At 41.8% G+C, this 27,516-nt stretch overlaps 1 protein-coding gene across 1 annotated transcript in view; it reads right to left on the minus strand.

The window, feature by feature from the left end:
* The window catches only part of flt3 (fms related receptor tyrosine kinase 3), an 85,085-nt gene extending 59,248 nt beyond the window's left edge, over positions 1 to 25,837 (minus strand). Inside the window, 19 exon segments of the mRNA XM_063207504.1 lie at positions 193 to 332; positions 1,322 to 1,437; positions 2,525 to 2,681; positions 3,178 to 3,291; positions 5,367 to 5,471; positions 6,333 to 6,465; positions 7,462 to 7,571; positions 8,707 to 8,918; positions 9,549 to 9,654; positions 14,204 to 14,301; positions 14,986 to 15,166; positions 15,753 to 15,891; positions 18,424 to 18,539; positions 20,067 to 20,197; positions 21,180 to 21,306; positions 23,281 to 23,405; positions 24,392 to 24,576; positions 25,198 to 25,292; positions 25,761 to 25,837. Of these exon segments, the coding sequence (XP_063063574.1) occupies positions 193 to 332; positions 1,322 to 1,437; positions 2,525 to 2,681; positions 3,178 to 3,291; positions 5,367 to 5,471; positions 6,333 to 6,465; positions 7,462 to 7,571; positions 8,707 to 8,918; positions 9,549 to 9,654; positions 14,204 to 14,301; positions 14,986 to 15,166; positions 15,753 to 15,891; positions 18,424 to 18,539; positions 20,067 to 20,197; positions 21,180 to 21,306; positions 23,281 to 23,405; positions 24,392 to 24,576; positions 25,198 to 25,292; positions 25,761 to 25,800 (2,430 nt within the window). The 5' untranslated portion in view covers positions 25,801 to 25,837.
* Between the last annotated feature and the right edge of the window lie 1,679 nt (positions 25,838 to 27,516).

Here is a 27,516-nt window from a genome sequence, read left to right on the forward strand (position 1 = left end):
ATGGAGGGAGCAGCCACAGACAGAAAAAAGCAATATAGAACATAAACTAGCGGGTACTCATGGCACAACTAAGAGGCTTATGGTGTACGCGAGATGAAAAAGGTTGGGAAACCCTGGAGTAGAGTATGGTTGAGTGTTAGTTTAGAAGCTAGGAGTGTATACTGTATTTCCTTTGTTTTACGGGTTCCTTACGTTCTTCTCGGACAGGAACTCCATCCCCTTGGCCACCTGGTAGGAGAAGCTGAGCAGGTCTCCAAACGTCAGCAGGTTCAGGTCCTCGTCCTCCTGGAGATCCTCCAAGTCCTCCACAGACTCATCCAGGTGGCAGACACCTACAGGAGCCGCACATTCCATAATAATAACAATAATAATGATAATAATAATAACAATAACAATAATAATAATAATAATAATAATAATAATAATAATAATAATAATAATAAAAATAATAATAACAACAACAACAACAACAACAATAATAATAATAGTAATAATCATTTATCCAGAGACTCCTCCACGTGGTAGACTCCTCCTACAGGAGCCGCACATTCCAGACATAATAATAATAATAATAATAATAACAATAATAATAATGATAACAATAATGATAATAATTATAATAATAATGATAATAATGATAATAATAATGATAATAATGTTAATGATAATAATAATAATAATAATAACAACATCAACAACGACAATAATAATAATAATCATTTATCCAGAGACTCCTCCACATGGCAGACTCCAACAGCAGCTGGATATGATATCCCAGAATCAGGAGGAATGACACTCTTGTCTGGCCTGATATACTGTATATAATAATGATAGCTGTATACTGTATACAATAATGATAGCTGTATAACCTGATAAACAGTTCAAAGTGTGTGTGTCTCTCTCTCCTTGTGTGTTGGTGAGTGAAAGATCACCTGGGACAAACATAGGTAGGAATGCTATCTTCTGAAGATTTCCCATCCCTGCATTTGTGTGCACATATGTTCACTCCTGTGTGTGTGTGTGTGTGTGTGTGTGTGTGTGTGTGTGTGTGTGTGTGTGTGTGTGTGTGTGTGTGTGTGTGTGTGTGTGTGTGTGTGTGTGTGCATGTGCTGCATGTCCATCAGGCCATTACATTTTGAACTGCCTCTCTGCCCCTCTGTTGGGGTGGCATGCGTCTACCATGGGGCGCCATCACATGCAGTCAACTTGACATGCAGCATGCGTCTACCATGGGGCACATCACATGCAGTTAACTTGACATGCAGTTCACAATTACTCGTGTGTGTGTGTGTGTGTCTTCAGACAAGACCAGTCAGTGTACCTTCGGAGATGTCATCAGCAGGTGGGTTTTGGCCAAGCAGGGCCAGGGCCTCGTGATCGTGATGGCTGGCTGGTGACATGGGGACGTAGGCGCTGGCGGGGTGCTGGTAGTCGCCACTGTGGAAGTGAAACGACATTAGAGGAACCTGAAGCAGCTTTGCCTTTTACATGACACTGTGCTCAGTGTGGCAGATTGCTTTCTCCTTCACCTGGGGTAGCTGGTGGTGTTCACTAGCGGAAATCTGCTCTTTATGTCACAGTACTGCTTTTGTTTTAGGCGAATCACAGGTTTATAGTTGGACATCCACATCGTGTACAGACATCTGTTTGATCTCACTGTTCTTTTCTGGTTAACCGGAAAACGAGTCATGGGACGCAGAACAGGACAAGTCTTTGAAATCATGCAGAGGTGTCAAAAGTAAAAGTAAAAGTCAAACAAAGAAACTCAGTTTCGTTGCAACGCTGTCGTCGAGAGTGGGTGAGAGAGAGGGTGAGAGAGCGAGTGAGAGAGAGATGCATGCATTCCGGGAGGGGAGCGCTGTCGTTGTGTCAGCTTCATGCCATGTTTCCCTTCCTCCAACATTATCCCTAACCTTAACCCTAAACCTAACCCTAACCTTAACCCTAACCCTAAACTTAACCCAAACTTAACTGTTGTTTGATTACCGTCGTTTCCAGTTTGTCGCCCAACCACGAGAAACGAGGCTATTCGTAAAGCCACCACGAGGCTTAAAGTTGATTTTTTCTATTTTTCTCGTAAAGACTTCACGCAAGGCCCGAGTTACTGTTGTGCTAACCTGGTGTTCTGTTTGGGTTGGTAGTTATGGTGAAGAGAGCTAACCTAGTGTTCTGTTTGGGTTGGTAGTTATGGTAAAGAGAGCTAACCTGGTGTTCTGTTTTGGTTGGTAGTTATGGTGAAGAGAGCTAACCTAGTGTTCTGTTTGGGTTGGTAGTTATGGTAAATACTGGTGCTAACCTGGTGTTCTGCCTGGGTTGGTAGTTATGGTGAACAGAGCTAACCTGGTGTTCTGTTTGGGTTGGTAGTTATGGTGAAGAGAGCTAACCTGGTGTTCTGTTTGGGTTGGTAGTTATGGTAAAGAGAGCTAACCTGGTGTTCTGTTTTGGTTGGTAGTTATGGTAAATACTGGTGCTAACCTGGTGTTCTGCTTGGGTTGGTAGTTATGGTAAAGAGAGCTACAGTAACCTGGTGTTCTGTTTGGGTTGGTAGTTATGGTAAAGGTTGGTGAAGCGATCTTTGGTGATGGCGTCGGTGAGAGACTTGTGGAAGCGTTCGCGATTACTCTTCAGGTAGTTGAGAAGGTCCCCGTTACAGCAGAACTGGAAGATCAGGTAGGGTGGTCCTATGGATTTACAGAGGCAATTATTACCAAAGTGTTGACTTTTTTTTCCCCAAATTAAAGTACTCACATTAAAGGTCACATGCTTAAAACGCATGGAAAATGTACGAGTTCCTCCCCCAGCTGTCATTCGGTTCCTATCATTTGGTTCCCCTCGCCGTTCAAAGGAATTGATTCGTTCACAAACGTGTTTATGCCCAGTACGGATGCCTGGAGTTACATGTTGTCCAGAGATGCCTGGTGTGGTGGAGTTACATGTTGTCCAGACGCCTGGAGTTACATGTTGTGAAGACGCCTGGAGTTACATGTTGTGTAGATGCCTGGTGTGGTGGAGTTACATGTTGTCCAGAGATGCCTGGTGTGGTGGAGTTACATGTTGTGTAGACGCCTGGAGTTACATGTTGTCCAGAGATGCCTGGTGTGGTGGAGTTACATGTTGTCCAGAGATGCCTGGTGTGGTGGAGTTACATGTTGTCCAGACGCCTGGTGTGGTGACTACCTGATGAGCATGTGCAGGCTCCCAGCAGGTTGACGATGTTGTCATGGTTACCGATGTAGCTCAGCATCTTCAGCTCTGACATCAGGGCATCGCGCTCCACACTCTGATGCTTATCTACACACACACACACACACACACACACACACACACACACACACACACACACACACACACACACACACACACACACACACACACACACACACACACACACACACACATCAGGGCATCACGCTCCACACTCTGATGCTTATCCACATGAGGAGGAGAGTCATTGTAATATGACATCAGGGCATTAAAGGTAAACTGTGTAGTATGACATCAGGGCATTAAAGGGGCGCTGTGTAGTATGACATTAGGACATTAAAGGTAAACTGTGTAGTATGACATCAGGGCATTAAAGGTAAACTGTGTAATGTGACATCAGGGCATTAAAGGTAAACTGTGTAATGTGACATCAGGGCATTAAAGGTAAACTGTGTAATGTGACATCAGGACATTAAAGGTAAACTGTGTAATGTGACATCAGGACATTAAAGGTAAACTGTGTAATGTGACATCAGGACATTAAAGGTAAACTGTGTAGTATGACATCAGGACATTAAAGGTAAACTGTGTAGTATGACATCAGGGCATTAAAGGTAAACTGTGTAATGTGACATCAGGGCATCGCACTCCACTCTGATGCTTGTCTGTGTTATAAAGGAATAGTTTATTTCCTGACATCAGGGCATCGTGCTCCTCTCTGATGCTTGTCTACATGAGGAAGAGTGTCATTAAAGGGACACTGTGTAGTATTTTTAATAGTTTATCTCCAGAATTCATGCTGCCCATTCCCAAATGGGTATCTGTGGAAGAACGAAAGACATCCTGTACTAGTTCTAATCCCATAGTACTGCACCTATTCACAGGGCTGCTAGTTCTAATCCCATATGACAGTACTGCACCTATTCACAGGGCCGCTAGTTCTAATCCCATAGTACTGCACCTATTCACAGGGCTGCTAGTTCTAATCCCATAGTACTGCACCTATTCACAGGGCTGCTAGTTCTAATCCCATAGTACTGCACCTATTCACAGGGCCGCTAGTTCTAATCCCATAGTACTGCACCTATTCACAGGGCTGCTAGTTCTAATCCCATAGTACTGCACCTATTCACAGGGCTGCTAGTTCTAATCCCATATGACAGTACTGCACCTATTCACAGGGCTGCTAGTTCTAATCCCATATGATAGTACTGCACCTATTCACGTCAATCGCGTCACCATAAGTCACGTCAATATGACCACGAAGGTTCTGATGATTCGCAAGAGATTACAGAAAGGAGTTACTTATTACAAAACATGTTGACTACTCATTTTACTGAGAATAGTTCACACATTAAAACCTACTGTACACTGTAAACGTGTTTATGGTTAGATTATTTGTTTTTCCCCGTCCATTGAGAGCACTTCACACTAAAATAACATTTAATTTGATTGGAGTGCTGGTGTTTCGTATGAATTATGAAGTTCTTCACAGACAATTCTAGAAGATACAGAGCCACCAATCTCCTTCATAGAAGATCATACATACAGTAGTTGATGGAGAGATAACAATCGTGTTCCTTAGTTTTACACAGCTGACGCGATAAGAAGGTAAAAACCCCTCCCCTCACCAGGGTTTTTACCGAAAGCACTACACCAACTATATATAAAACCAGGTCATTACACATAGAATATGTGCGTTTTCTCATTTTTAATCTGATACAGATTTCTTCATAACAGAGCATCACTGCGATATCAGACACATACAAACTTGTCACAACTTCCCCTTTCTATTGAATTGACACCTGTTGACTAGAGGATGCAAAGCTGCATGTACTGTCCCTACTGAAAACACTCCCAACAAGCCAAGCCTATTCACCACAGCAACAGCTACCACTTTAAAATGGATCTGAAAGATGTTAATTATCAAGCATCAGCTACCACTTTAAAATGGATCTGAAAGATGTTAATTATCAAGCATCACCACATTTGATTTGTGTCGTCAACTTGTGTTTGTAGCTAAGATACCCAAAACAACATTGGATTCAGAATATTGGAGGGGAACATTTCAAGTTGCACACCCCTATTGCTCAAGAGGAGGAGAGCTGAGACAACAGACCTTTCAGCATTTTGACGGCCACCTGCATGGACACACAACAGACCTTAAAGCATTTTGACGGCCACCTGCATGGACACTCCTGGTTTGGTGATACCATAGGCCGTCGCCTGCACCACGCGCCCAAACGCTCCTGCACCCAGCTCTTTCCCTACAGGGATAGGAGGATAGGATAGGATAGGATAGGATTACATTAATAATTTGCACCCAGCTCTTTCCCTACAGGGATGCAACATGTGTAAACAAAAACCAACCAAACAAACAACAAAGCATTCCATTAATAATTTGTCCGCTAATATTGCTAGAAATCAAATTGCTGGTGTACGGTGGGGTTGTGAAAACATTCTTAATTCCAGAAGATGGACAGTTCCTGCTGGGAACGTTTGGGAACCACTGAAGTAAGATTAACAGTGAGAAGCTTTCATATCTAGATGACATTGGCAAGTTTGAGCTTTCATTTCATTTATTTATTTATTTATTCAGGACATTGCACATTAATGAACATATACATACATGCACATATATGTAAATGTGCCAGATTGTAGCCCAAAAGCTAATTTCCATCTGGTGTCCAAAATAGGCAGGCTAGATGTTTACAAGCATTATAAATTAAAATCCCCAACATACATCTAAAACCAAAACAGACTGTTAGTAACAAAATAAATGAAACACAATACATCTAAGATGACATTGGCAGGTTTGAGCTTGAAACCTGAGACTGATTTCTTGTATTTATCCCCTACTGTACTCATTACTCAATTGAAACTGTGTTTCATGCCTTTGCTCTTTACCATGAATTGGACTATGCTGTACTGAGAACATTTACTTTTGAAGCAGTTTTCAGCTTGAAACTTGACACCTAGTTTATTTTCCAACTCCATATACTATAATGCCTTCGCTGCGTACCTAGTTTATTTTCTAACTCTAATCCATATAGGGGCCTACTATAATGCTCTTGGGCTATACCTAGCTCCACCATATAGGGGCCTACTATAATGCTTTTGGGCTATACCTAGCTCCAGGTTCTCTCGTGGGAACTCCCACTTCTGGTCGTATTTGAAGTCCTTGAAGTCGATGTAGACGTAATCGTTATCAGAGGAGCCCACCATCTGGATCATCTGCAGCTGACTCTGGTACACTGGCTTCTACATGAGGAGAGCAGCATTACACTAGATTACAATACATTACACTACACTAGATTACATTACATTACATTACATTACACTACATTACATTACATTACATTACATTACCTGGTACACTGGCTTCTACACGAGGAGAGCAACATTACACTACATTACATTACATTACACTAGATTACATTACATTACATTACATTACATTACATTACCTGGTAGATTGGTTTTTTTTGGATGAGGAGAGCAGCATTACATTACATTACATTACACTAGATTACATTACATTACATTACATTTAGCTGATTACAGACCCCTAGGCTCTGGTACACTGGCTTCTGCATGAGGAGAGCAGCATTACATTACATTACATTATATTACCTGGTAGACTGGCTTCTGGATAAAGAACAGCATTACATTACATTACATTACATTACATTACATTACACTACATTGCATTACATTACATTACATTTATATTACATTTATATGACCTTACATTACCTGCTACACTGGCTTCTGGATAAAGAACAGCATTAGGCCTAGATTACATTACAGCACATTATATTACCTGGTACACTGGCTTCTACATGAGGAGAGCAGCATTACATTACATTACATTACATTACACTACACTACATTATATTACATTACACTACATTACATTACACTACATTGCATTACATTACACTACACTACATTACGTTACATTACATTACATTACATTACATTACACTAGATTACATTACATTACACTACATTACACTTAGCTGATTACAGAACCCTGGCCCCCTCTGGTACTTCTGCATAGACTGTTATAGACCCCTGGACTATACAGCAAGGAAGCCTGCAGCTTGCTTTGGTACACTGGCATCGCCATGGAGACCATCAGGGTCATGACACACTAGTGACAGCGGTAGTAAATGTGTGCACGTGTACATTTTTAAAAGGCAGTGGTAGCAAACGTGTAAAGGTGGCAGTGGTAGTAAACGTGTGCACGTGTACCTTTTTCCTCATGAAATACAGGCAGGACGTGGTTGCCAAGACGACGATCATGACAAGCATGGCGATGACACCCATCAGGAGGCTGGAATTATCCTGACCGCCCCGTAACCCTGGGAGACGAGAGCAACAGTATTATCCTGACGGCCCGTAACCCTGGGAGACGAGAGCTACAGTATTATCCCGACCACCCCGTAACCCTGGGAGACGGGTACAACAGTATTATCCTGACCACCCCGTAACCCTGGGAGACGAGAGCAACAGTATTATCCTGACCACCCCGTAACCCTGGGAGACGAGAGCAACAGTATTATCCTGATCGCCCCGTAACCCTGGGAGACAGGAACAACAGTATTATCCTGACCGCCCCGTAACCCTGGGAGATGGGAGCAACAGCCTCAGCCTCAGGCATTTGGTCATTACCATATTGATGACACTAAAGCTGGATTTATGCTTCGGACGCATAGCCTCTGCATCCGTCCGTCTTCTGTCTGTGCGAGTCCACGCCCCCAGCGCAGAGACTCTGCGTCCGTCGTCAAGCGCCTCATAAAAAATCTAACTATCCGTCGGACGGACGCGGAGGACACAGACAAAAAGGCGCTATGATTGGTCGTCTCGCTACTTCCTTGTTCTGTTCTTGTGGCAGCGCAATGGCAGTAGTTTGCGAGAGCAGAGCTGTATTCTGTTAAAAACAACATTAATGCCTTGTGTGTAAATGTGTGTAAATACACGAAGCTACAAGCTAAGTAACAAACAATGCATCAGTTGAACACTCGTGGCACAATGCCTGCGGTTTTACTACCGTAGCTTCCTCCACCGAATGTAAACACACATCGGAAGAATCAACTGTCTTTACATGCTTTTTCTGCTCGTGAAAACAGACTGGGTATGTCAAATAATGATACCAGTGCATTGCCTTTGCAATTTGTGTAAAAATACCTTGCTAACCGGGCTAGAAAGCAACATTGCTTAATGACTCGCAGTGCTTACAATGTAGTGAAAGTAATCGCCCAATTTCAAATGTGGCTCGCGACGAGACCTCGGACCTCGCAGAACTCGCAGATGCATGAATACAATGTTGGTTCGTGGCCACTCCCACGCGACTTTTGACAAGCGCAGTTGCAAAAGTCTAATCTGACCTTACGGCTGTAACAAAGGCTCCTCTGCACTAAGGAGTTAATATACGATTATATACGATATACGATTATTATATACAATATGCGATTATTATATATGATATACGATTACCTGCACTATGATGAGCAGGCGATGGCTTAATGATGTGCTGGTCACTGCAGTATCTTCCAGCTAGGTTGTCAAGGCAACACCTCAGCGTCTGCCCTTGGAGGTCTTTGGAGGGCACGGAGCTGGCGATCTCGTCATGGCAGAACTTCGGGGAGTCGGAAACCTCAGGAGGAGGAGGAGGAAACCACTCTATCCATATGGAAGAATTCAGACAACTAAAACGAGAGGGCCAATCATCAGAGTGTTTTCTGAGAATACTTTTACTTGCCCTGATTTTGATTGAAAGCCTTGCTATTCCCAGGGTTCCCACACCTTTTACATGAACAAATTCAAGCACCTTCAATACCAAATTTTTCAGTTTTCCAGCACCTTTAATAGGTCGCGGGAAAGGGGTGTGGGGGTCCTCCCCCAGAAAATATTGTGTTTAAAGATGCAAATTCCTGCATTCCCATCTGACATCTCACTCCCTCAGATTTTTGATGTACCTGAACAATCTATTTCTATTATTTGGCCTACCGAGTTTGACTGAACAAAAATTTCAAGCACTTTCAAGCACCAAAAATTCCAGCATTTTCACAACCTTGAAAACACTTAATTGAAATTCAAGCATGCTCAAGGAATTCAAGCACCAGTGGGAACCCTGTATTCCTTGAAAATCACAATAACATTACACAAAGCCTTAAGTAATACAAAACAACTTAGTCATTGCAAATCTGATCAAGACAAACATATAATTGCATTACATACATACATTACATGATCCCTAGCTGATGCTTTTATCCAAAGCGACTTACAGTCAATAACATGTTTTATTGAATTAGAGGGAACTGGATTGGGAGACCTACTCATGCTCATACTGACAGGACATCCAGCTGAGGTTCCAGGACTGGGGGCTACTGGTCACGCAGGTCACCGCAGTTCCATTGTCACCGATAGCAAACGCTGGTCTGTCTGTTCGAGGAACAAGGACATGAATCTGGCATCTGTGCTGTTTATTAAAAATACAATATTTATCCTGAGACAACAGGACAGAGAACGACAGGGTGACAACAACCGTCCAAACATGTACAACAAGTATGTTTTGGAGACTATGTAAAATTCCCTCAGCTCTTAAAGTCACTGCCTTAAGTGGACGACTATGATACTTTCTCACAATCCCTCTTGTAGAACATGGAAGAACATTGTGAAACTGACGAAATATTTAGTCCGGCGGATTAGACACACAAAAGGGCCTAATCGTGCACTTTTGAGTAAAAGCATGAAAATTGGTACACATATCCTTCTCGATATGCTGATTAATATTAGCGTTGGAGGCGTCGCGAAAAATGAAAAATTTTCAAGATGGCCGCCAAATCCAATATGGCCAACCCAAATGAATGAAACTACCTGACATGTTGTTGTAAAAGCATGAAAATTGGTACATATATCCTTCTTGACATGTTAATTAATATTGGCATTGGAGGCGTTTCGAAAAATTATGAATTTTCAAGATGGCCGCCAAATCCAATATGGCCAACCCATATTAATCAAACTACCTGATACTTTGTAGTAAAGACCTGAAAATTGGTACACCTGTCCTTCTTAATATGCTGATCAATGTTATCGTTGGAGGCGCCGCGAAAAATGCTGTATTTTCAAGATGGCCGCCACATCCAATATGGCCAACCCATATTAATGAAGCTACCTGATACTTTATCATAAAAACATGAAAATGGGTGCCCAGTTACTTCTTTATATTCTGATTCTGAAAAGCATGAACAATGGTACACATTTACCTCTTGATATGCTGATTAATATTTGAAATGGAGGCATAGCAAATAAAACCCGAATTTTCAAGATGGCCGCCAAATCAAATGTAGCCAACCCATATGAATTAATCATCCAGGCACATTGTGGGATATACAGTACCTCTAGCAGTTAGTGACGACTGCATAGGCCTTGTCTTTAATATGCCTCTAATGACTACAAATCCAAAAGGTTCAAGATTTCAAGGTTGCTAGGAAGTTCAATTGATTTGTCAATTCATGGACATGGTTAAGACATGGTTAAAAAAAAGAAACCAATAATGAATTACTACTTCTAGCTGTACTTCAAGGATTTCAAACGAACTGCAATCCTGTCCCATTCATTTTGTATGGGTATGTCTTGCCTGGTTAACAACAGTTGATCTCACAAGTGAGATACTCTGAAGGTTACATATGCAATATCTCATAGGAAAGGTGTGGTTTAAAATTGCCCATGGCCGTTAATTGGGTGTTACGAATGTTTCATTTGGCATATGCATAGCCCAAAGCCAATTGTGTCAGTTGTATCTATTCAAACAAACTGCAGTCATCGCCTTTCCACCCTTCCCTGCTCTCTGAATGGAGCCCAAGATCTAGTACTTTGCTGAGGGATGGAATCCATGCTGTCTTTCAGATCAGAACGATTGTGCAAAGCAGCATGGGATTCCCCAGGCTGTGGTATATCCTATGGCCAACATCAATCAAACTGCCAACAATGCCTAATTGAAAGATACACACAAACTTTGAATAAATGGTGAATGGCACAGTTGGTGCAAAGTCAACTCGGGGTATGTAAATCTGAGTAACCTTGAGTGAAAGTTTACTTGTACAGTATTATGATTCATTTTTTGGCTATAATAATGGTGTGCAAGATTTGGCTTATGGTGAACCCCCATTTCTGTATTTGTAGTTCAAGGTATGCAAACTATGCATGATATGCAAGGTGAGGTTGATAAGATTTGATTTAACCCCCATGTTGAGGGGGGACAAGATTTTGCTTTGTTACCTACAGTACTTGAGTGAAGGTTGTGCACATTTATTTCAATGATAAATGGCACAAATCCATTGAAAATGAGACTAAAATATGTATTGACTCACCAAAGACTACAAATATGTTTCTACTACAAGAACAGAGAAATTTATACTGAGATAAATGTAGGATATTTTATGCCCATTTATACATCTATGGGTTGGCCATATTTGATGTGGGGCCATCTTGAAAATTCTTTTTATTTTTTGATGATGTTAATACAATAAAAAGATACATGTGTTTTCATGCTTTCGCGGCAAATTGTGCCCTGGTTTCACTAATGTACTGTAACACTATTTGCAACACTACATATATATATATATATATATATATATATATATATATAGGCCATATAACATTAGTAGGCTAGGGTTTGATGTTTCTAAATAAGGCTATGTTAGGATCACTTCCAGAGTAATCTTTTTTAGGACTATTGTTTGTGTGTGTGTGTGTGTGTGTGTGTGTGTGTGTGTGTGTGTGTGTGTGTGTGTGTGTGTGTGTGTGTGTGTGTGTGTGTGTGTGTGTGTGTGTGTGCGTGCACGCACTTCTCACGTGAACCCTTCTACATTATTATACATATCAATAAGTATATGTGTGCTGATTGCATGCTCCTGCTACAAAGTGCATGGTGGTTTCACTAATATGGGTCAAACATGTTTGATTTGTCTTGAAAATTCAGATATTTTTTTCATTCCTCCATTCCTAATATTAATCTGCACATAAAGATGTAACTGTGTAGGCTACCAATTATCATGCTTTTACCACAAAGTGCCCGGTAGTTAATATGGGTTGGCCATATTGGATTTGGCGGCCATTTTGAAAATTCTGTATTTTTCACATCTAATATTAATCAGCTGAAAAAGAAGGAAATGTGTAACAATTTTCATGCTTTTACTTTGTGCATAATGGATTCACTCATCTGCTATGCAATTCCTGTTATATAGGTCGGCCATATTTCATTTGGTGGCCATTTTGAACATTTCCAACAATTCCATTTCTAACATTAATAGGTACATCATAAAGTATGTATTTACCAAATTTCAGGCATTTATGACGCAGTGCATGATGGTTTCTCACTAATATGGGTTGGCCATATTGGATTTGGCGGCCATCTTGAAAATTCATAATTTTTCGCGTCGCCTCCAACGATAACATTGATCAGCATATTAAGAAGGACAGGTGTACCAATTTTCAGGTCTTTACTACAAAGTATCAGGTAGTTTCATTAATATGGGTTGGCCATATTGGATTTGGCGGCCATCTAAATTCATAATTCAAAAAACGCCTCCAATGCCAATATTAATCAACATCTCAAGAAGGATATATGTACCAATTTTCATGCTTTTACAACAACATGTCAGGTAGTTTCATTAATTTGGGTTGGCCATATTGGATTTGGCGGCCATCTTGAAAATTCTTCATTTTTCGCGACGCCTCCAACGCTTATATTAATAAGCATAGGAAGAGGTATATGTGTACCAATTTTCATGCTTTTACTCAAAAGTGCATGATCAATTCACCAATCCGCTAGACTAATTGTGACTTTCGCTTTGTTGCACCAATCAAGAAATCAAGGGGAAGAACCCCTCTAAACTTGCCACAGTGACGGTTGTGATGATGATCATGGGATTTGAAATAAATGTTCATGGCTACACTCTTGTCTACAGATAGTGAGCTATGCTACATCAGGACACCAATCAAGGCTAGTACAGGCTTTACTTTATTGGACAGGCTAACCAAAAGCATACTGATACTACCAGGACTATTTCCTTTAGTTCAACTGTTTTCTTGGATGATTGTTGTGCATGTCCATGCAGATGCAATATTTTTGTCAAAGAGTGCACCAGGGGTGAGGAATCATGTTCCTCCGAGGGTCCACACAAATTTTATAAAGTCCTCCAAGGGACGTTCTATGAACACAAAGCAGGACTTCCCCCTGGACTTTAGTAAAAGATTTCTTTACAAAACATGTCATATTTCATGTGAAACTGTATAACATTAAAGGGACACTGTGCAGGAAATGGTCAAACTGGGCTGCCTATTGCCAAATTTGATCTTTTCATGAAAGTTTACTAAGAAATAAACTAATATTTTCTAGTATGGCCCAAGTACAGTCAGTTTTACAGCTTAAAATGTCTATTTCTGGAAATTCAAAATGGCGGACCATGGAGAAGATCCCCCTTTTCATGTATGAAAAGTGCAATTTTTCCAGTCATAATGAACACTTCGAATTTGATGATTTGGTAGGGTATTCATGAAAAAGGTAACATTAGTGAATGGGTAGCATGGATTCTGGAAATAAACGACTAAAAATCCCACACAGTGTCCCTTTAAAATGATATTGACATCCTCAAGGGTTGTAAACGGCCCTTGAGACATACAGTATGTTACCCACCACAGAGGCAGTATGTTTGTCAAAATATGTACTTAGGTAGTGTATGCAAATAAAACTACATGTATCAGAGTTCATTAGAGTCCTCAAGCACAAGCCTTCAGTAACACAGGTGCAGGTGTGAGGCAATAAAAGTTGAACAACGAAGAAAATTCATGAGACACCGCACACTGCTTACTGTTATTTTTTCTTACTTCATTTTTTGGGAGCGAACGGAAAAAATACAACGGTAAGCAGTGTGCGGTGTCTTTTGAACTTTCTTTGTTATTTACATGCATATTGTGTCCCACTTACCAGTGACACACAATGTCAAGTTCCTGCTGACGGTGGCGTCTCTGTTCTCCAGCAGGAGCTGATAGGCACCGGGCTCTTTGGGACACAGCCTGTAGGAGCTGCAGGAGGAGGATGCGGTTTATTCATACAGGAATGTACAAGATACAAGATACAAGATATTTCATTGTCATGTGTATATATATGAAACATATATATACAATGAAAAGCTTCCCTGCTCTGGTAGTCCCAAAAAAGGTAAAAAAGAATGTTAAAAAGGCAAAAAAAGTAGGAAAAAAATATATATTTAAAAAGTTGAAAAAGTTGAAAGCTGCAAAAAATAAATAAAAAATTGGCAGGTTGGAGAAAGGGGAGATGTGATGAGTGAATTCCTTCCTATGTCTGTGTTTTTGAATTAAATTAAATAATGTCTGAAATAATGAATTAAATTAAATAATGTCTGTGTTTTCCTGTATTTATGTAGGAGCCTATGCTGCTGGACACCAGGGGCGAAGCTATAGGGGGGGTCAAGCAGGGCATTTGCCCCTGGGCCCAGGGCCCTCCTGTATTGGTGGTGGGGGCCCTATTGTGACCATGGCAAGTCATATGGAGGGCCCTATAAGTGTCTTGCCCTGGGGCCCTATGTGCAATTGTTCCGCCACTGCTGGATACCTTTAATTTCCCTCTGGATTAATGAATGATGCTCTACTCTACTCTACGACTACACAGAAAACTAAACCAAAAGGAAACTAAAAAGGGATGGTCCTGACCGTCTTCGCAGAGCCAACTGCCTGGTGTCAACTTGCCTGTTCCCCTCCCATCTGTTCTCTTCTCCTTGGCATTTCAGCTTCTCTCCATTCGGAGTCATCCAGTGACACGCAGCCAGTGGGAAGGAGCGCACGGCGGCCTCGAAGCAAAACGAAGACGTCTCATTGGCTCTGATCGTGTTGTCCTCATTCAGTGCAAGAAGATTGATGAATCCTTTCTCTGTGATAACACAACGGCAGGTCCACATTACCTGATAATCAATATCTCAGCAGGTCCACATTACACGATAATCAATATCTCAGCAGGTCCACATTACACGATAATCAATATCTCAGCAGGTCCACATTACACGATAATCAATATCTCAGCAGGTCCACATTACACGATAATCAATACCTCAGCAGGTCCATATTACCTGATAATCAATATCTCAGCAGGTCCACATTACACGATAATCAATATCTCAGCAGGTCCACATTACACGATAATCAATATGTTTGTGAAATATTCTCGCAAAGGACCAAAGAACTGCACACAGTACCAGTGTTGCCAGATTGGGTGGTTTCCTGCCCAATTGGGCTGCTCAGGGTGGCCATATGTGGGTAAAAATGGGTAAAAAGGGCATTTGGCAGTGTGTCTGCAGCTTTATGGGCATAGAAATCAATAGTATTTGGTTTAAATTTGGGCGGGATTTAGTGCTTCCAGGCGGGTTTTTAGCCGTTTTTGGGCTGGAAATCATCACACACATCTGGCAACCCTGCACTGAACATAGGCGTACAAAATGGGAAACTGAGCTTCAACTTACCCACAACATTCAGCTGTACTGACTGGGCTTTATTGTCACCCTTACAGCTGATTTCAGCACCAACGGGTAAGTCACTCACATTCAGTTGTAGATACGTAGACGCCGTAGACGAACCAGTGAAGCGTGAAAAATTGTCGTCCTGAAAATAAACAGTGAACAACATTCCAAGTTTACACAATATTTACAGAAGAGGCTCAGCACAGCACAGTTACTTCTAACATTTCTTTGAAATGCAGTTACTTTGTATTATTTATACATATACAGTCCCAGGAAAAAGTTTGTACACCCTTTGAAATTTCTTACATTTCTGTCAAAATTGATCATAAAACATGGTCTGATCTTCCCGGAAATCTCAAGAAGGAACAATCAGAGTCTGTGTTAACTAATTCCACCCAAACATTTACAAGTTATCATATTTTTATTGGCCATAAGGCCATAACATTCACAGGACAGCAAGGCATAAGTAAGTACACCCTTGCATTAAGTAGGTTTTAACCCTCAGTTAGTTGCAATATCATCGACCAGACTTGTCCTGTAGTTGCAGATCAGATTAACAAAACAATCTGTTTGTATCTTGTCTCCCTCTTCTTTAGAGAACTGCCTCTCGTCAGCAAGGTTTGTGGGATGTCTGGAGTGCATAGCTTTCTTGACTTCATGCCATATAATCTCAATTGTTTTTTGTCAGGGCTTTGACTGGGCTATTCCAGAATGTGTATTTCATTATTATGAAGCCATTCTAAAGTCGATTTGCTTCTAAAGTATGGGTTGTTGTCACATTTCAGCACCCATACTCTTCTGTACTTCAACTGTGTGACAGACTTCCTCACGTTTTTTTCTGTAAAATATCACAATAAACTTGAGTTCATTGTTCCACTGATAATAGCAAACTGTCAAGGGCTTGAGGCAGCAAGGTAGCCACATATAATGATGCTCCCGCCACCATACTCAGAAGAGGAGATGTAACCAAGAATAGCTAATAATGGGATTCATTCTGCCAATCTAAAATTAATGGGGTTTCTGTCCAAAAAATATTGCTGCACCTTTGAGGTTTGCGAAAAAGCATTTATATGCTTCATAGAATTGCTGCAAAATATTCTGTAGACCAACGTTGAAACCAAAGTTGAATTGTTCAGGGGAACACACAATGTCATGTTTGGAGGAGAACTAGAGAACCACACCTTCACCAAAACATCATCTCCACCTTTGAGTATGGTGGCGGGAGCATCATTATATGCGGCTACCTTGGTGCCTCAGGCCCTTTTCAGTTTACTATTATCAGTGGAACAATGAACTCAGAAGTTTATCGAGATATTTTACAGAAAAAAAGTGAGGTAGTCTGTCACACAGTCGAAGCACACAAGAGGATGGGTGCTGAAATGTGACAACAACCCATACTTTAGAAGCAAATCGACTTTAGAATGGCTTCATAATAATGAAATACACATTCTGGAATAGCCCAGTCAGAGCCCTGACAAAAAACAATTGAGATTATATGGCATGAAGTCAAGAAAGCTATGCACTCCAGACATCCCACAAACCTTGCTGACGAGAGGCAGTTTTCTAAAGAAGAGGGAGACCAGATACATCCAGATTGTTTTGTTAATTTGATCTGCAACTACAGGAAACATCTGGTTGATGTTATTGCGACTAACTTAGGGTTAAAACCTATTGAATGCAAGGGTGTACTTACTTATGCCTTGCTGTCCTGTGAATGTTTACATCTTATGGCCAATGAAAATATGAAAACTTGTAAATGTTTGGGTTGAATTAGTTAAAGCAGACTCTGGTTGTTCCTTCTTGTGATTTCGAGGAAGATCAGACCATGTTTTATGACCAATTTTGACAGAAAGGTAAGAAATTTCAAAGGGTGCACAAACTTTTTCCTGGGACTGTATATGTACTCAAAACAGAGTCCCTGTGCACAACCAGTGTCCAGGTGCTGGTGATGTGCAGTACAATTAATCCATGTAAAGAGGGGATAAGTCACTGCACACTGGTGGTCTTTGCTGCACACTGGTGGTCTTTGCTGCACACTGGTGGTCTTTGCTGCACACTGGTGGTCTTTGCTGCACACTGGTGGTCTTTGCTGCACACTGATGGTCTTTGCTGCACACTGGTGGTCTTTGCTGCACACTGGTGGTCTTTGCTGCACACTGGTGGTCTTTGCTGCTAGTTTACTTGGTGAACAACACGTCTGAACCTGATGAATCAACAGCGAGACGCGTTATTCACGCGTTATTCACCAAATAAACTACCAGGAAAGAAAACCAGTGAGCGGTGATGTATTCCCCAAGTTTTGGTAAAGGACGCGCTCAACTTCTTGGAAAAAACGAAAGTCTTTGGGTGCGCGATAAAATGTATCAAGTTAAGGAAGAAAAATCTGCACTACCACGCACTGATGAGGGCTTGATAGCCGAAACGTGTTTGCTTTTTGGACATGGTGGTAATATAAATAAATAATGAGACGCAGTTTGCAAGTGCAGATTTTTCCTCCTTACGGTGATGTATTCCCCCCTTATGCAGATATAAGTAGACCAGTGAGCCGTGATGTATTCCCCCCTTATGGAGATATAAGTAGACCAGTGAGCCGTGATGTATTCCCCCCTTATGGAGATATAAGTAGACCAGTGAGCCGTGATGTATTCCCCCTTATGGAGATATAAGTAGGTACCTTTGAGCCATTGATGTACCAGTGAAAGGGGTAGACCTCCTTAGACATACAGCGCAGCAGAAGAGTATGACCAAGGACAGCCTGAACAGGAGGACTGGCCTTAGGCTTGTCCAGATCTACAAGAAAAGTTCGAGAAATGCACGTTTTGTTAAAAACAAAAAGTTCGAGAGAAGGGTAATGAAATTTGGCATGCCTAATTTACCACCTGCATTCTGTTCTCCACTCAACTGTCATTCGCCTGAATTCAGCGCGAAAAGATAGGCACGCCCAGAGCCGTCTAATAAGAGTTGCGCAAACCGGGGACCAGGAAGTCGGTTGGTGATGTGATTCGCGTAGATTAAAATGTTTCTTAACAGTAAACTTCTGTTCGTTGGAAACTAACACAGAACCATCACATACCAAACAAAGATTAAGTACAAACAAATTACATTACCTTTACCACATTTTCTGTGTTCTACGGCCACCTCCTAGAACTAAGTAACTTCTAATAGAACTAAAGTCAATGGGGATTTCCATGTTAACGCTCCGTGAGGCTCCATGAGAGCCGCCATTGCTGTGGAAAGATTGGACCATAGAGGTCTATGGGAGTGACGTAACTCTGTTATTAGATGGCTCTGGGCACGCCTATTTAACCAGCTGCATCTCATTCTCCGCTCTGCCGTCATTTGGTGGAATATCAGGGCACTGGAATTTGGAACGCCCCTTAATTAACTATACAGCATTTATTCTCCAGTCAAAAATGTTCTTTCTCGCTCACACCCAGCACCTCCCCTTTCGCCTCCCTTCTGCCGCTGTTCAATTGATTCGTCAGGTGTCTTGCCCTAGCTTCCTTCCAGTTCACCTCACTCCATTGCTCTCCAACCATCATCTGCCGGGGGTGGCCGCTCAGAGTTCTCACATATCTGCGGGCACATATACTGCCTGAGCTCTCAGTGGCGCCCCGTACTACCGAGCTCGAGAATGTTTGCTGCATAGACATTTCTCGGCGGTGGCAGTACTTCAGCACCACGGCCAGCGATCTTGCCCAATACGCCACGTAATCTATCTCAGCTTCCTGTGAGAGCGCCATGATCACAAGGAGTCCGTTCTCCAGTGAGAACGAAGATGTATGCATAGATGCTTGATCCAAATTTTAGAGAGTGAACTAATGAACATTTATTTAGTTTGAGACCACTCGTTATTTAGATTATCCAGAATAATCCACAACCAAGATCCATGCACAGCTTCTAGGTGCTGGTAAACACAGCAGTGCTCAAAACTTTAAAAGGAAAAAAAGTTTAACTCCTTTATTCAGAGCGAACAACGCGTTTTGCCTCTGTGCGTCATCAGGTTTGCTAAGGTTGTTCTCGCTCTGAATAAAAGAGCATTAAGTCAAACAAGTGCGCGGTAAACTTTACTCATATCATACAAATATCATCAAGTCACATTATTCTAGATTGGTGCTCAAGTAACCCTCTCCAGCTGTCATAAGGATACACGGAAATGATTCTTTCTTCCTTTCTTTCTTGAATATAGCTGAAAGGAAAACCTTGTATCAGCAAAAAAAACACTCACTCGTACACACATACACACACATACACACATACACACACACACAGACAGACATACACACACAGACACACACACACAGCCAGTGGCTTTACCATAGCTGTGAAGTAGAGTACACTCTTCTCCCAAGGTGTTGGAAGCACAGCATCTAATCGCAAACGTCTGCGTATTGTAGCTAGTCATGTTGCTTTCCATTGCATTTCCTTTTTTCTCGGATGGTGTCTGTCTGCAATGTATTGAAATCGTCATGATTTTTCAACCACAGAATGTAAAATATCTTGCAATAAACAGGTTCTAGCAATCAGTGACACTTCAGGTAACTTTACCTTAAGAAGGTCGAATGACCTAAACATTGTATTTAAGTTTGCTGGTGGAATGGACAGTGTGCAGGATTTATTTACACTTGAGAGATAAATGTTAAGAAGTTGTATACTATACATAACAATATATTTCATATTTGGCCCATCAAATGAAGCTTTCATAATAAGCTAAATAAAAACTACTAAATAGGTAGGCCTACAATAACAAAGCGGTACTTTAGAATAGGCTTCCCATGTTAGCCCCTTATACAATACATTACATAGCATTTAGCAGACACCTTTGACCAAAGCGACTTACAAAGAGGACATTTAATCAGGACAGGGTAAGGCATCTAGGTGCAGTGTACAGTTGCAACAATGACGGCATTGTCCAACACGAGGTAAATAATACATGTCTATTGACCATATACATGGCTAGTAAAGGCTTACAAGGGCCTTATTACAATTATGCCAATAATAAAGTTTATTATTATTATTACATCCGCCAAGGAGGTAATGTTTTCGGTGGCGTTGGTTTGTCTGTTTGGCTGTCTTTCTGTCTGCAGGATAACTCAAAAACTTGCCAACGGATTTGGCTGAAACTTTGTGGAGTTGTTAGTAACAACCCAAGCAACAAGTGATGAAATTCTGGTGGCGATCCAGAGCACAAACCGGAACAAGGACATTTTTAAAGATTCTTCACCATTGATCGACTACAAATCTAGGTGCCCCTAGTGACCAGAAATTGAATTGCCGAAACTCCACAAAAAGAAGGGCGAAAGACTTAAGAGTGTAACATTGTCAAATGTTCCATCAAGCAGCTTCCTTGGGGGAGGTCTGCGTTCTCTGAGTGCTTCTAGTCATCATTATTATTATTATTCATTGTTGTCGTTGTAGTATGTTTCTTACTTTTGTTTTGTGTCATCCTTGTACCATGTTATGTTTGGGTCAGGGTGTCCCTCTGAGCTGCAGACGAAGACCTCAGCGTAGCCTGGAGGTCCCCTAGCAACACGCAGGACAGGGGAGCTAGGTCTCCCTAGAGGGCAAAAGAAGCATGCTCACAGTAAGTCACATGTCTTGGCATGTTGTTGTGTTTATATGAAAATAAACACACACACACACACACACACACACACACACACACACACACACACACACACACACACACACACACACACACACACACACCAGGGATGGAAATAAACACCCTGCCTGCCAATGACGGGTACATTTCAGTGGTGACTGGTAAATTTTTCAACCCACCAGTCACTTTGACAGGTGAAAACTTTCACCTCCACTCGAGCTATGTATAGCCGTAGTGTCCAAGCGATTTTTTTTGTCCAATGGGATTTGCCATTCTTCATCCTAGAATTAATTAGAATGCAGGAAATTGTATCTAAAAATTCAAAACCTTCTGGGGGAAGGCTCCCAGACACCCAAACATGTAAGAAGTCCTCCTTTCTGGTGTTGAGGACATGGTCAACCTAACGCAGACATGTAAATATATAATCATAATAATTCCAATAATAATAGTTTTACTACTAATAATAATGAACTAATTTCGATTACTATTGTTATTATTATATGAGTTGAATGGTTAAAACGGTGAGTGACTGGTAGATTTTGAAATCTACCTGCCACAGTGACTGGTGGGGAAAAAAACGTAAGTTCTACCCCTCACACACACACACACACACGTGACGGGGGTGTTCTTGCACAGTTCGACCCCCTCTGCTCTGAGTCAAAATTTTAAAGATGAACGGGAGCGGGCAGGAGCGGGAATAAAGATGAATGGGAGTGGGCAGGAGCGGGAATAAAAATAAATGAAAATGAATGATTTTGAGTGGGAGTGGGCAGGATTGGGAGACATTCTTACAGTGAGTAAGGAGTGGACGGGATGGGATTTGTTTCTTTTACTCCAGCCCGGGATGGGATGGGATGGGATGGGATTTTTCTTTTCTGGGACCGGGATGGGATGGGAGTGAAAATCCCAGTGTTTCCCACAGAATTTTTGTTAGTCAAAGTGGTGGGGTGTTAAAAGTACATATTTTATGGTTAAAGGGACACTGTGTGAGATTTTTAGTTGTTAATTTCCAGAATTCATGCTGCCTATTCACTAATGTTACCTTTTTCATGAATACTTACCACCACCATCAAATTCTAAGTATTCATTATGACTGGGGAAAATTGCACTTTTCATACATGAAAAGGGGGATCTTCTCCATGGTCCGCCATTTTGAATTTCCAAAAATAGCCATTTTTAGCTGCAAAAATGACTACTTGGACCATACTGGAAAATGTTTATTACTTAGAAAACTTTCATGTAAAAAATCAAATTTGGCAATTGGCAGCCCAGTTTCAATGACCAGCATAGTTGCAGTACCTTTTTTGACCATTTCCTGCACAGTGTCCCTTTAAGCAACTTCAGAAATTAGATCCACAACATGAAATCTTCAACATGAAATCTTTTCAGGGGACCTAGTCACGGTGGTAGGTGTCTCTTGTCAAGGTGGCCGCCTTGGCAGTAATATAAAGTGCTGGGGGAAACCCTGAAATCCACCCCCGCGTCTACATGGGAGGTACAGTACGAGACCGCTGAGCTAAAGGGCCGAAACCTCACTCCCATCCGGGTCATGGCACCAGTCCACTGTGACGGAGGTGTTCCTGCACTGTTCGTCCCCCACAGGGATGCGAACCCGTCTCCTCGTTAACTACATCGGTTCAGCAATGGGAGGTACTACGACACCCCTGAGTTAAAGGGCCGATCTGATAGCCCAACGCTACCGCACTGCATGAGGCTTCGGGAGGGAGGTTTACAAACGTTCCACACCAGACTCTGCTAGTTGGCCTCCGTTACAAACGCAGGCACACACACACGCACACTCACGCACGCACGCACGCACGCACACTCTCTCACACACACACACATAACTTAGAGAGCAGAGGCTGGGAATGGATGTAGCAGCTCCTGTACTGGCCAATGTAAAGCGCCTGGCAGGTGAAGACTTACTCAGGGTTGGTTTGATGTTGATGTCCACAGTCAGGGTAAAGTTTGTGCTGTTGTTTCCACAGTGCAGGATGGCCACACCATCGTGTCTTTCGGTGACTTGAAACTCAAACACAAAGTCACCTTGCCTGTGGGGAACAAAGTTCTGCTATATTAATCCACTTCGATGATGTCCGCAAGCATTAGTAAGATATTAGCAAGACCCGCATCTCACCGTCTGATACATCCACTGCCCTACAAAGGCAAAGTGCAGTAACTACGCTAACATTGAAGCCAGGGCTGCTGCTATGGTTTTTGGAGGCCCTAGGATTTGGCCTCCACTGGTCAGAAGGCCCCCCTCATCATTTTTGTAAAGTACTTCAATATTTTTTCATGATGTTATTTTAGTCAATCTCAAATTTAGAGGCCGCAATTTGGGGGGCAAAGTGGTTGGAGGCCCACGCACTGGTTGTACTGTGCTAATGTCTTGCGGTGGCCCTGGTTGAAACTGAAAAAAAAAATGCCTTCAAAGCTTTGGTATTAGGCTGGATATTGCTGCAGATCAGACATGCAGTACTAGCCTATAGCCCATAGCCTATATCTAATGTGACAACTGATTTGGATACTAGCCCATAGCCTATATCTAATGTGACAACTGATTTGGATACTAGCCCATAGCCTATATCTAATGTGACAACTGATTTGGATACTAGCCCATAGCCTATATCTAATGTGACAACTGATTTGGATCTTTGGCACCGGATAAAGGAAGTGTACTGAAGACCATTTTCAGTTTAAATTGAATTTTGAGAAAATATGCACGTTGCCTTAGGACAAAAGACAAAATTCATGCAAAGGGGAGATTAAAACTAAATGCCTATATGAGAGACTGAAGCTGAAGAAGTGGCCCTTATGTGACTTCACTGATCAGATCAAATAACTTTTCTCCCCCAAATGGGAATGCAAACACCGTAAAGGTAAGTCTATGACAAGTCTATTTCTGCAAAGGCATAATTTCAATATTGTCAAATTCAAAAAGCCAACATGTGTGTGAGTCCAGCATATAAACCAACACGATGCAACAGATATTATTCCAACTCTGCGCTACATTTAAATCTGAAGGAAATTGGGCTACCTGCGCTGCTGCCCAAGCACAATGGGTTTATCAGTAGAGTTGTCTCTCCAACCCCATGAGGTGTCATATTTGGACTTGCAGCGTAATGTCACCTTCACCGTTTGTCCCACGGCCACTTCTAAAGGGATACTTTTTCCTGCATCGACATCGCCTGGATGGTTTGACTGGGACAAACTGCAGTTCACCTGAAACCCAGATGACTATGATGGCATTGAGCTGATGATGACACCACAACATGAGAGGAACAACACAGCAAACTCCTCGACTCTTTTACCGTAGCTGTCCCATGCGTCTTAATGCGATAGACTAACTTTAAACCAGCAGTGCTGGCTCTCCAAATCCGCTTTCGGTTATGACAGTTTGTTAAAAATGGATGCGCAGCGTAACGGCGCTCTCTATACTCTGCCACTTTGGCTAACCACAGGAGTTTTTCAGTTTCAAAGTCACAACAGCAATGTGTTTAGGGTTATTAAGGTGACCAACAATAATTATGAGGTATTTTAATGGTCTGTAAATAGCCTAGGATAATAAAGACATGCCTGCGTCAATGTCAGAAAAAGGTTTTTCTTTTACCATAGGTCTATATGTGCACAACAAAAGCATCTTGCGCAAATTAATTGAGGAAAAACTGTCTCTTGTTTTTTTTTTAATTAGACGCCCCGCAATTTCCAGATAAAGATGATAGAATAGACCTAATGACAAAAAGAGAAAATGCATTTCCTAATATAGGACACGCGCGCTCTCTCTCTCTCACACACACGCACGCACGCACTTTGCCAAAAATCCAAGTGTTCCGAGTAGGCTACCTCATCATTGATGACACAAGATAACTCTATAGGGTCTTCTCGATGCGGCGCCGGTTGGTAGTTGGCATCTGCAGCGCGCGGCTGCAAGATCACAGCTGATAAAGCAAAAAACAGATAATTTAGACTAGGCTACAGCGCTTTTTTTCAGAATTCTTAAACAAATGCACAAATTACAGCGTTGGCTATGTGTTGCATTTCATTAGTGTGTGGACCAAGAGGTGTTTAAAAAAACTGTTATATTGGACACACTGTTCTAATGACCGTTTGTGAACATGCTCCAACCGACAATAAAAACCCTAAAAGGCTTTGCCTATCAAAAAGTAGCCAAATATTACACCACAGGAGAAATACCTGTTTAAAAACGCGGGCATAGCCATTGTTAAATAATGTGTGTGTGTGTTTGTTTCTATTTAGTAGTGTTGACTTCCAGGTAGTCTATTGTAGGCTAGTCTGCATTAAAATAGAAAAAAAATACAAAATAGACTCCATCGATCATTAAAAAAACAAATAGGCCTAAATAAACAAGGCTATGGAAAGGCCTGCTGTTAATTTTATTCACTTACCAAATATGAAGCATATGCATGATATATAAATTAATTGCATTGTTGTGTTGCCAGCTGAAACTGTAGCCTACTGTCACTGCGCAGCTTCAGTTAAGAAGTTGAACTAGGCTTCTCCTTTATGCCTGACGTCGACGTCTGACGTGTATTTCCTATTAAACTGCCGAAGGTAGCCTGCTATTTTGTGTTAGTGGGCAACAGCATATAGGTCTGGTCTTACCTCCCTGTTTTAAAGTAACATATAGGACATATTTTCAAATAGGTGAGAATTTCTGTCCAGGCAAAATAAATAGGTCTCACTAGGCCTACTTGAAATGGTGTTACAAAAAAACCCATTGATGTCAGGAATGGTCTTATTTGAACCCAAAAAACATAAATCTTTTGGATTTTTTTTTCCAAATATGTCATACCGTTTGGATTTTATGAATTGTATCTCCTGGGATAGGCCTACGTTGACCATTTAGGGTAGGCCTAAAGAAAAATGTCAACGATTTATACACAGAAAAACAGACTTGACATCTTCTTGTTGTTTTATGTGATGAATTTGGTCAAATAAGCAGTTATATATGTGTGTTTTATTTATGTTAGATTATTAATGTGATGGGCCCTACATTATTTATATTGCAGTTTTATATTTTGTACATATAATCTCTATTTATATTTCCAATGCATGGCATAAAATGCAATCAAATGTCACAAGGTCTGCTGTGTTGATGTAGACCCTATAGTGTTGATGTAGACCCTATAGTGTTGATGTAGACCCATTAGTATGTGAGGGGTGGAGGGGTTCACAGGCCGTTATGATGTTCAAAGTGAGTCATGTCTGCCTGATAGTTACAAAAACAAAATAGACAAATACAACCCCCACACCCCAAGATAAAAACACAACATAGGACAAGACGAGACCGCCTTTTTCAAATAGAATAAAGTGCAATGATAAAGTGCAGTTATTTTACAGTTGGATTCTTATCATTTAACAGGGTTGTACTAGTGGGTATAAATGACCTACAGGCTCTATTTGTCTGGAATGAAGGCAGCCTGGACCTCCTGTCTGAAGGCAGCCTGGACCTCCTGTCTGCAGGCAGCCTGGACCTCCTGAAGGCAGCCTGGACCTCCTGACGGCAGCCTGGACCTCCTGAAGGCAGCCTGGACCTCCTGAAGGCAGCCTGGACCTCCTGTCTGCAGCCTGGACCTCCTGAAGGCAGCCTGGACCTCCTGAAGGCAGCCTGGACCTCCTGACGGCAGCCTGGACCTCCTGTCTGAAGGCAGCCTGGACCTCCTGAAGGCAGCCTGGACCTCCTGAAGGCAGCCTGGACCTCCTGACGGCAGCCTGGACCTCCTGTCTGGAATGAAGGCAGCCTGGACCTCCTGTCTGGAATGAAGGCAGCCTGGACCTCCTGTCTGAAGGCAACAACTCATACGCCTGATGTAAGGGGTGTGACACATCATCACAGATAGTAGACAGATGACAAAAAGATGTGCCTTATTTACCACCCTTGCTTCAACAGTCATGGCCCTACTATTTAATGGCTGGCAGGCAATCTTGCTGGCCATGTTTATCATCTTGTGACGCATATTTTTATTTGCTACTGACAGGGGAAAATACCAGGCCATAAAATGCTCTCAACAAAAGAGTGGTAAAAAAGACGCGTCATGTCTCTGTCACCTCTGAATTGCCTTAACTTTCGCATGAAATAAAGCCTTTGCAGCCCCTTTTTGTAGATGCCATCTGTATTACAAACTCATGTTAATTCATCAT

The sequence above is a fragment of the Engraulis encrasicolus genome, chromosome 9, assembly GCF_034702125.1.
Source record: "Engraulis encrasicolus isolate BLACKSEA-1 chromosome 9, IST_EnEncr_1.0, whole genome shotgun sequence".
NCBI classification, from domain to species: domain Eukaryota; kingdom Metazoa; phylum Chordata; class Actinopteri; order Clupeiformes; family Engraulidae; genus Engraulis; species Engraulis encrasicolus.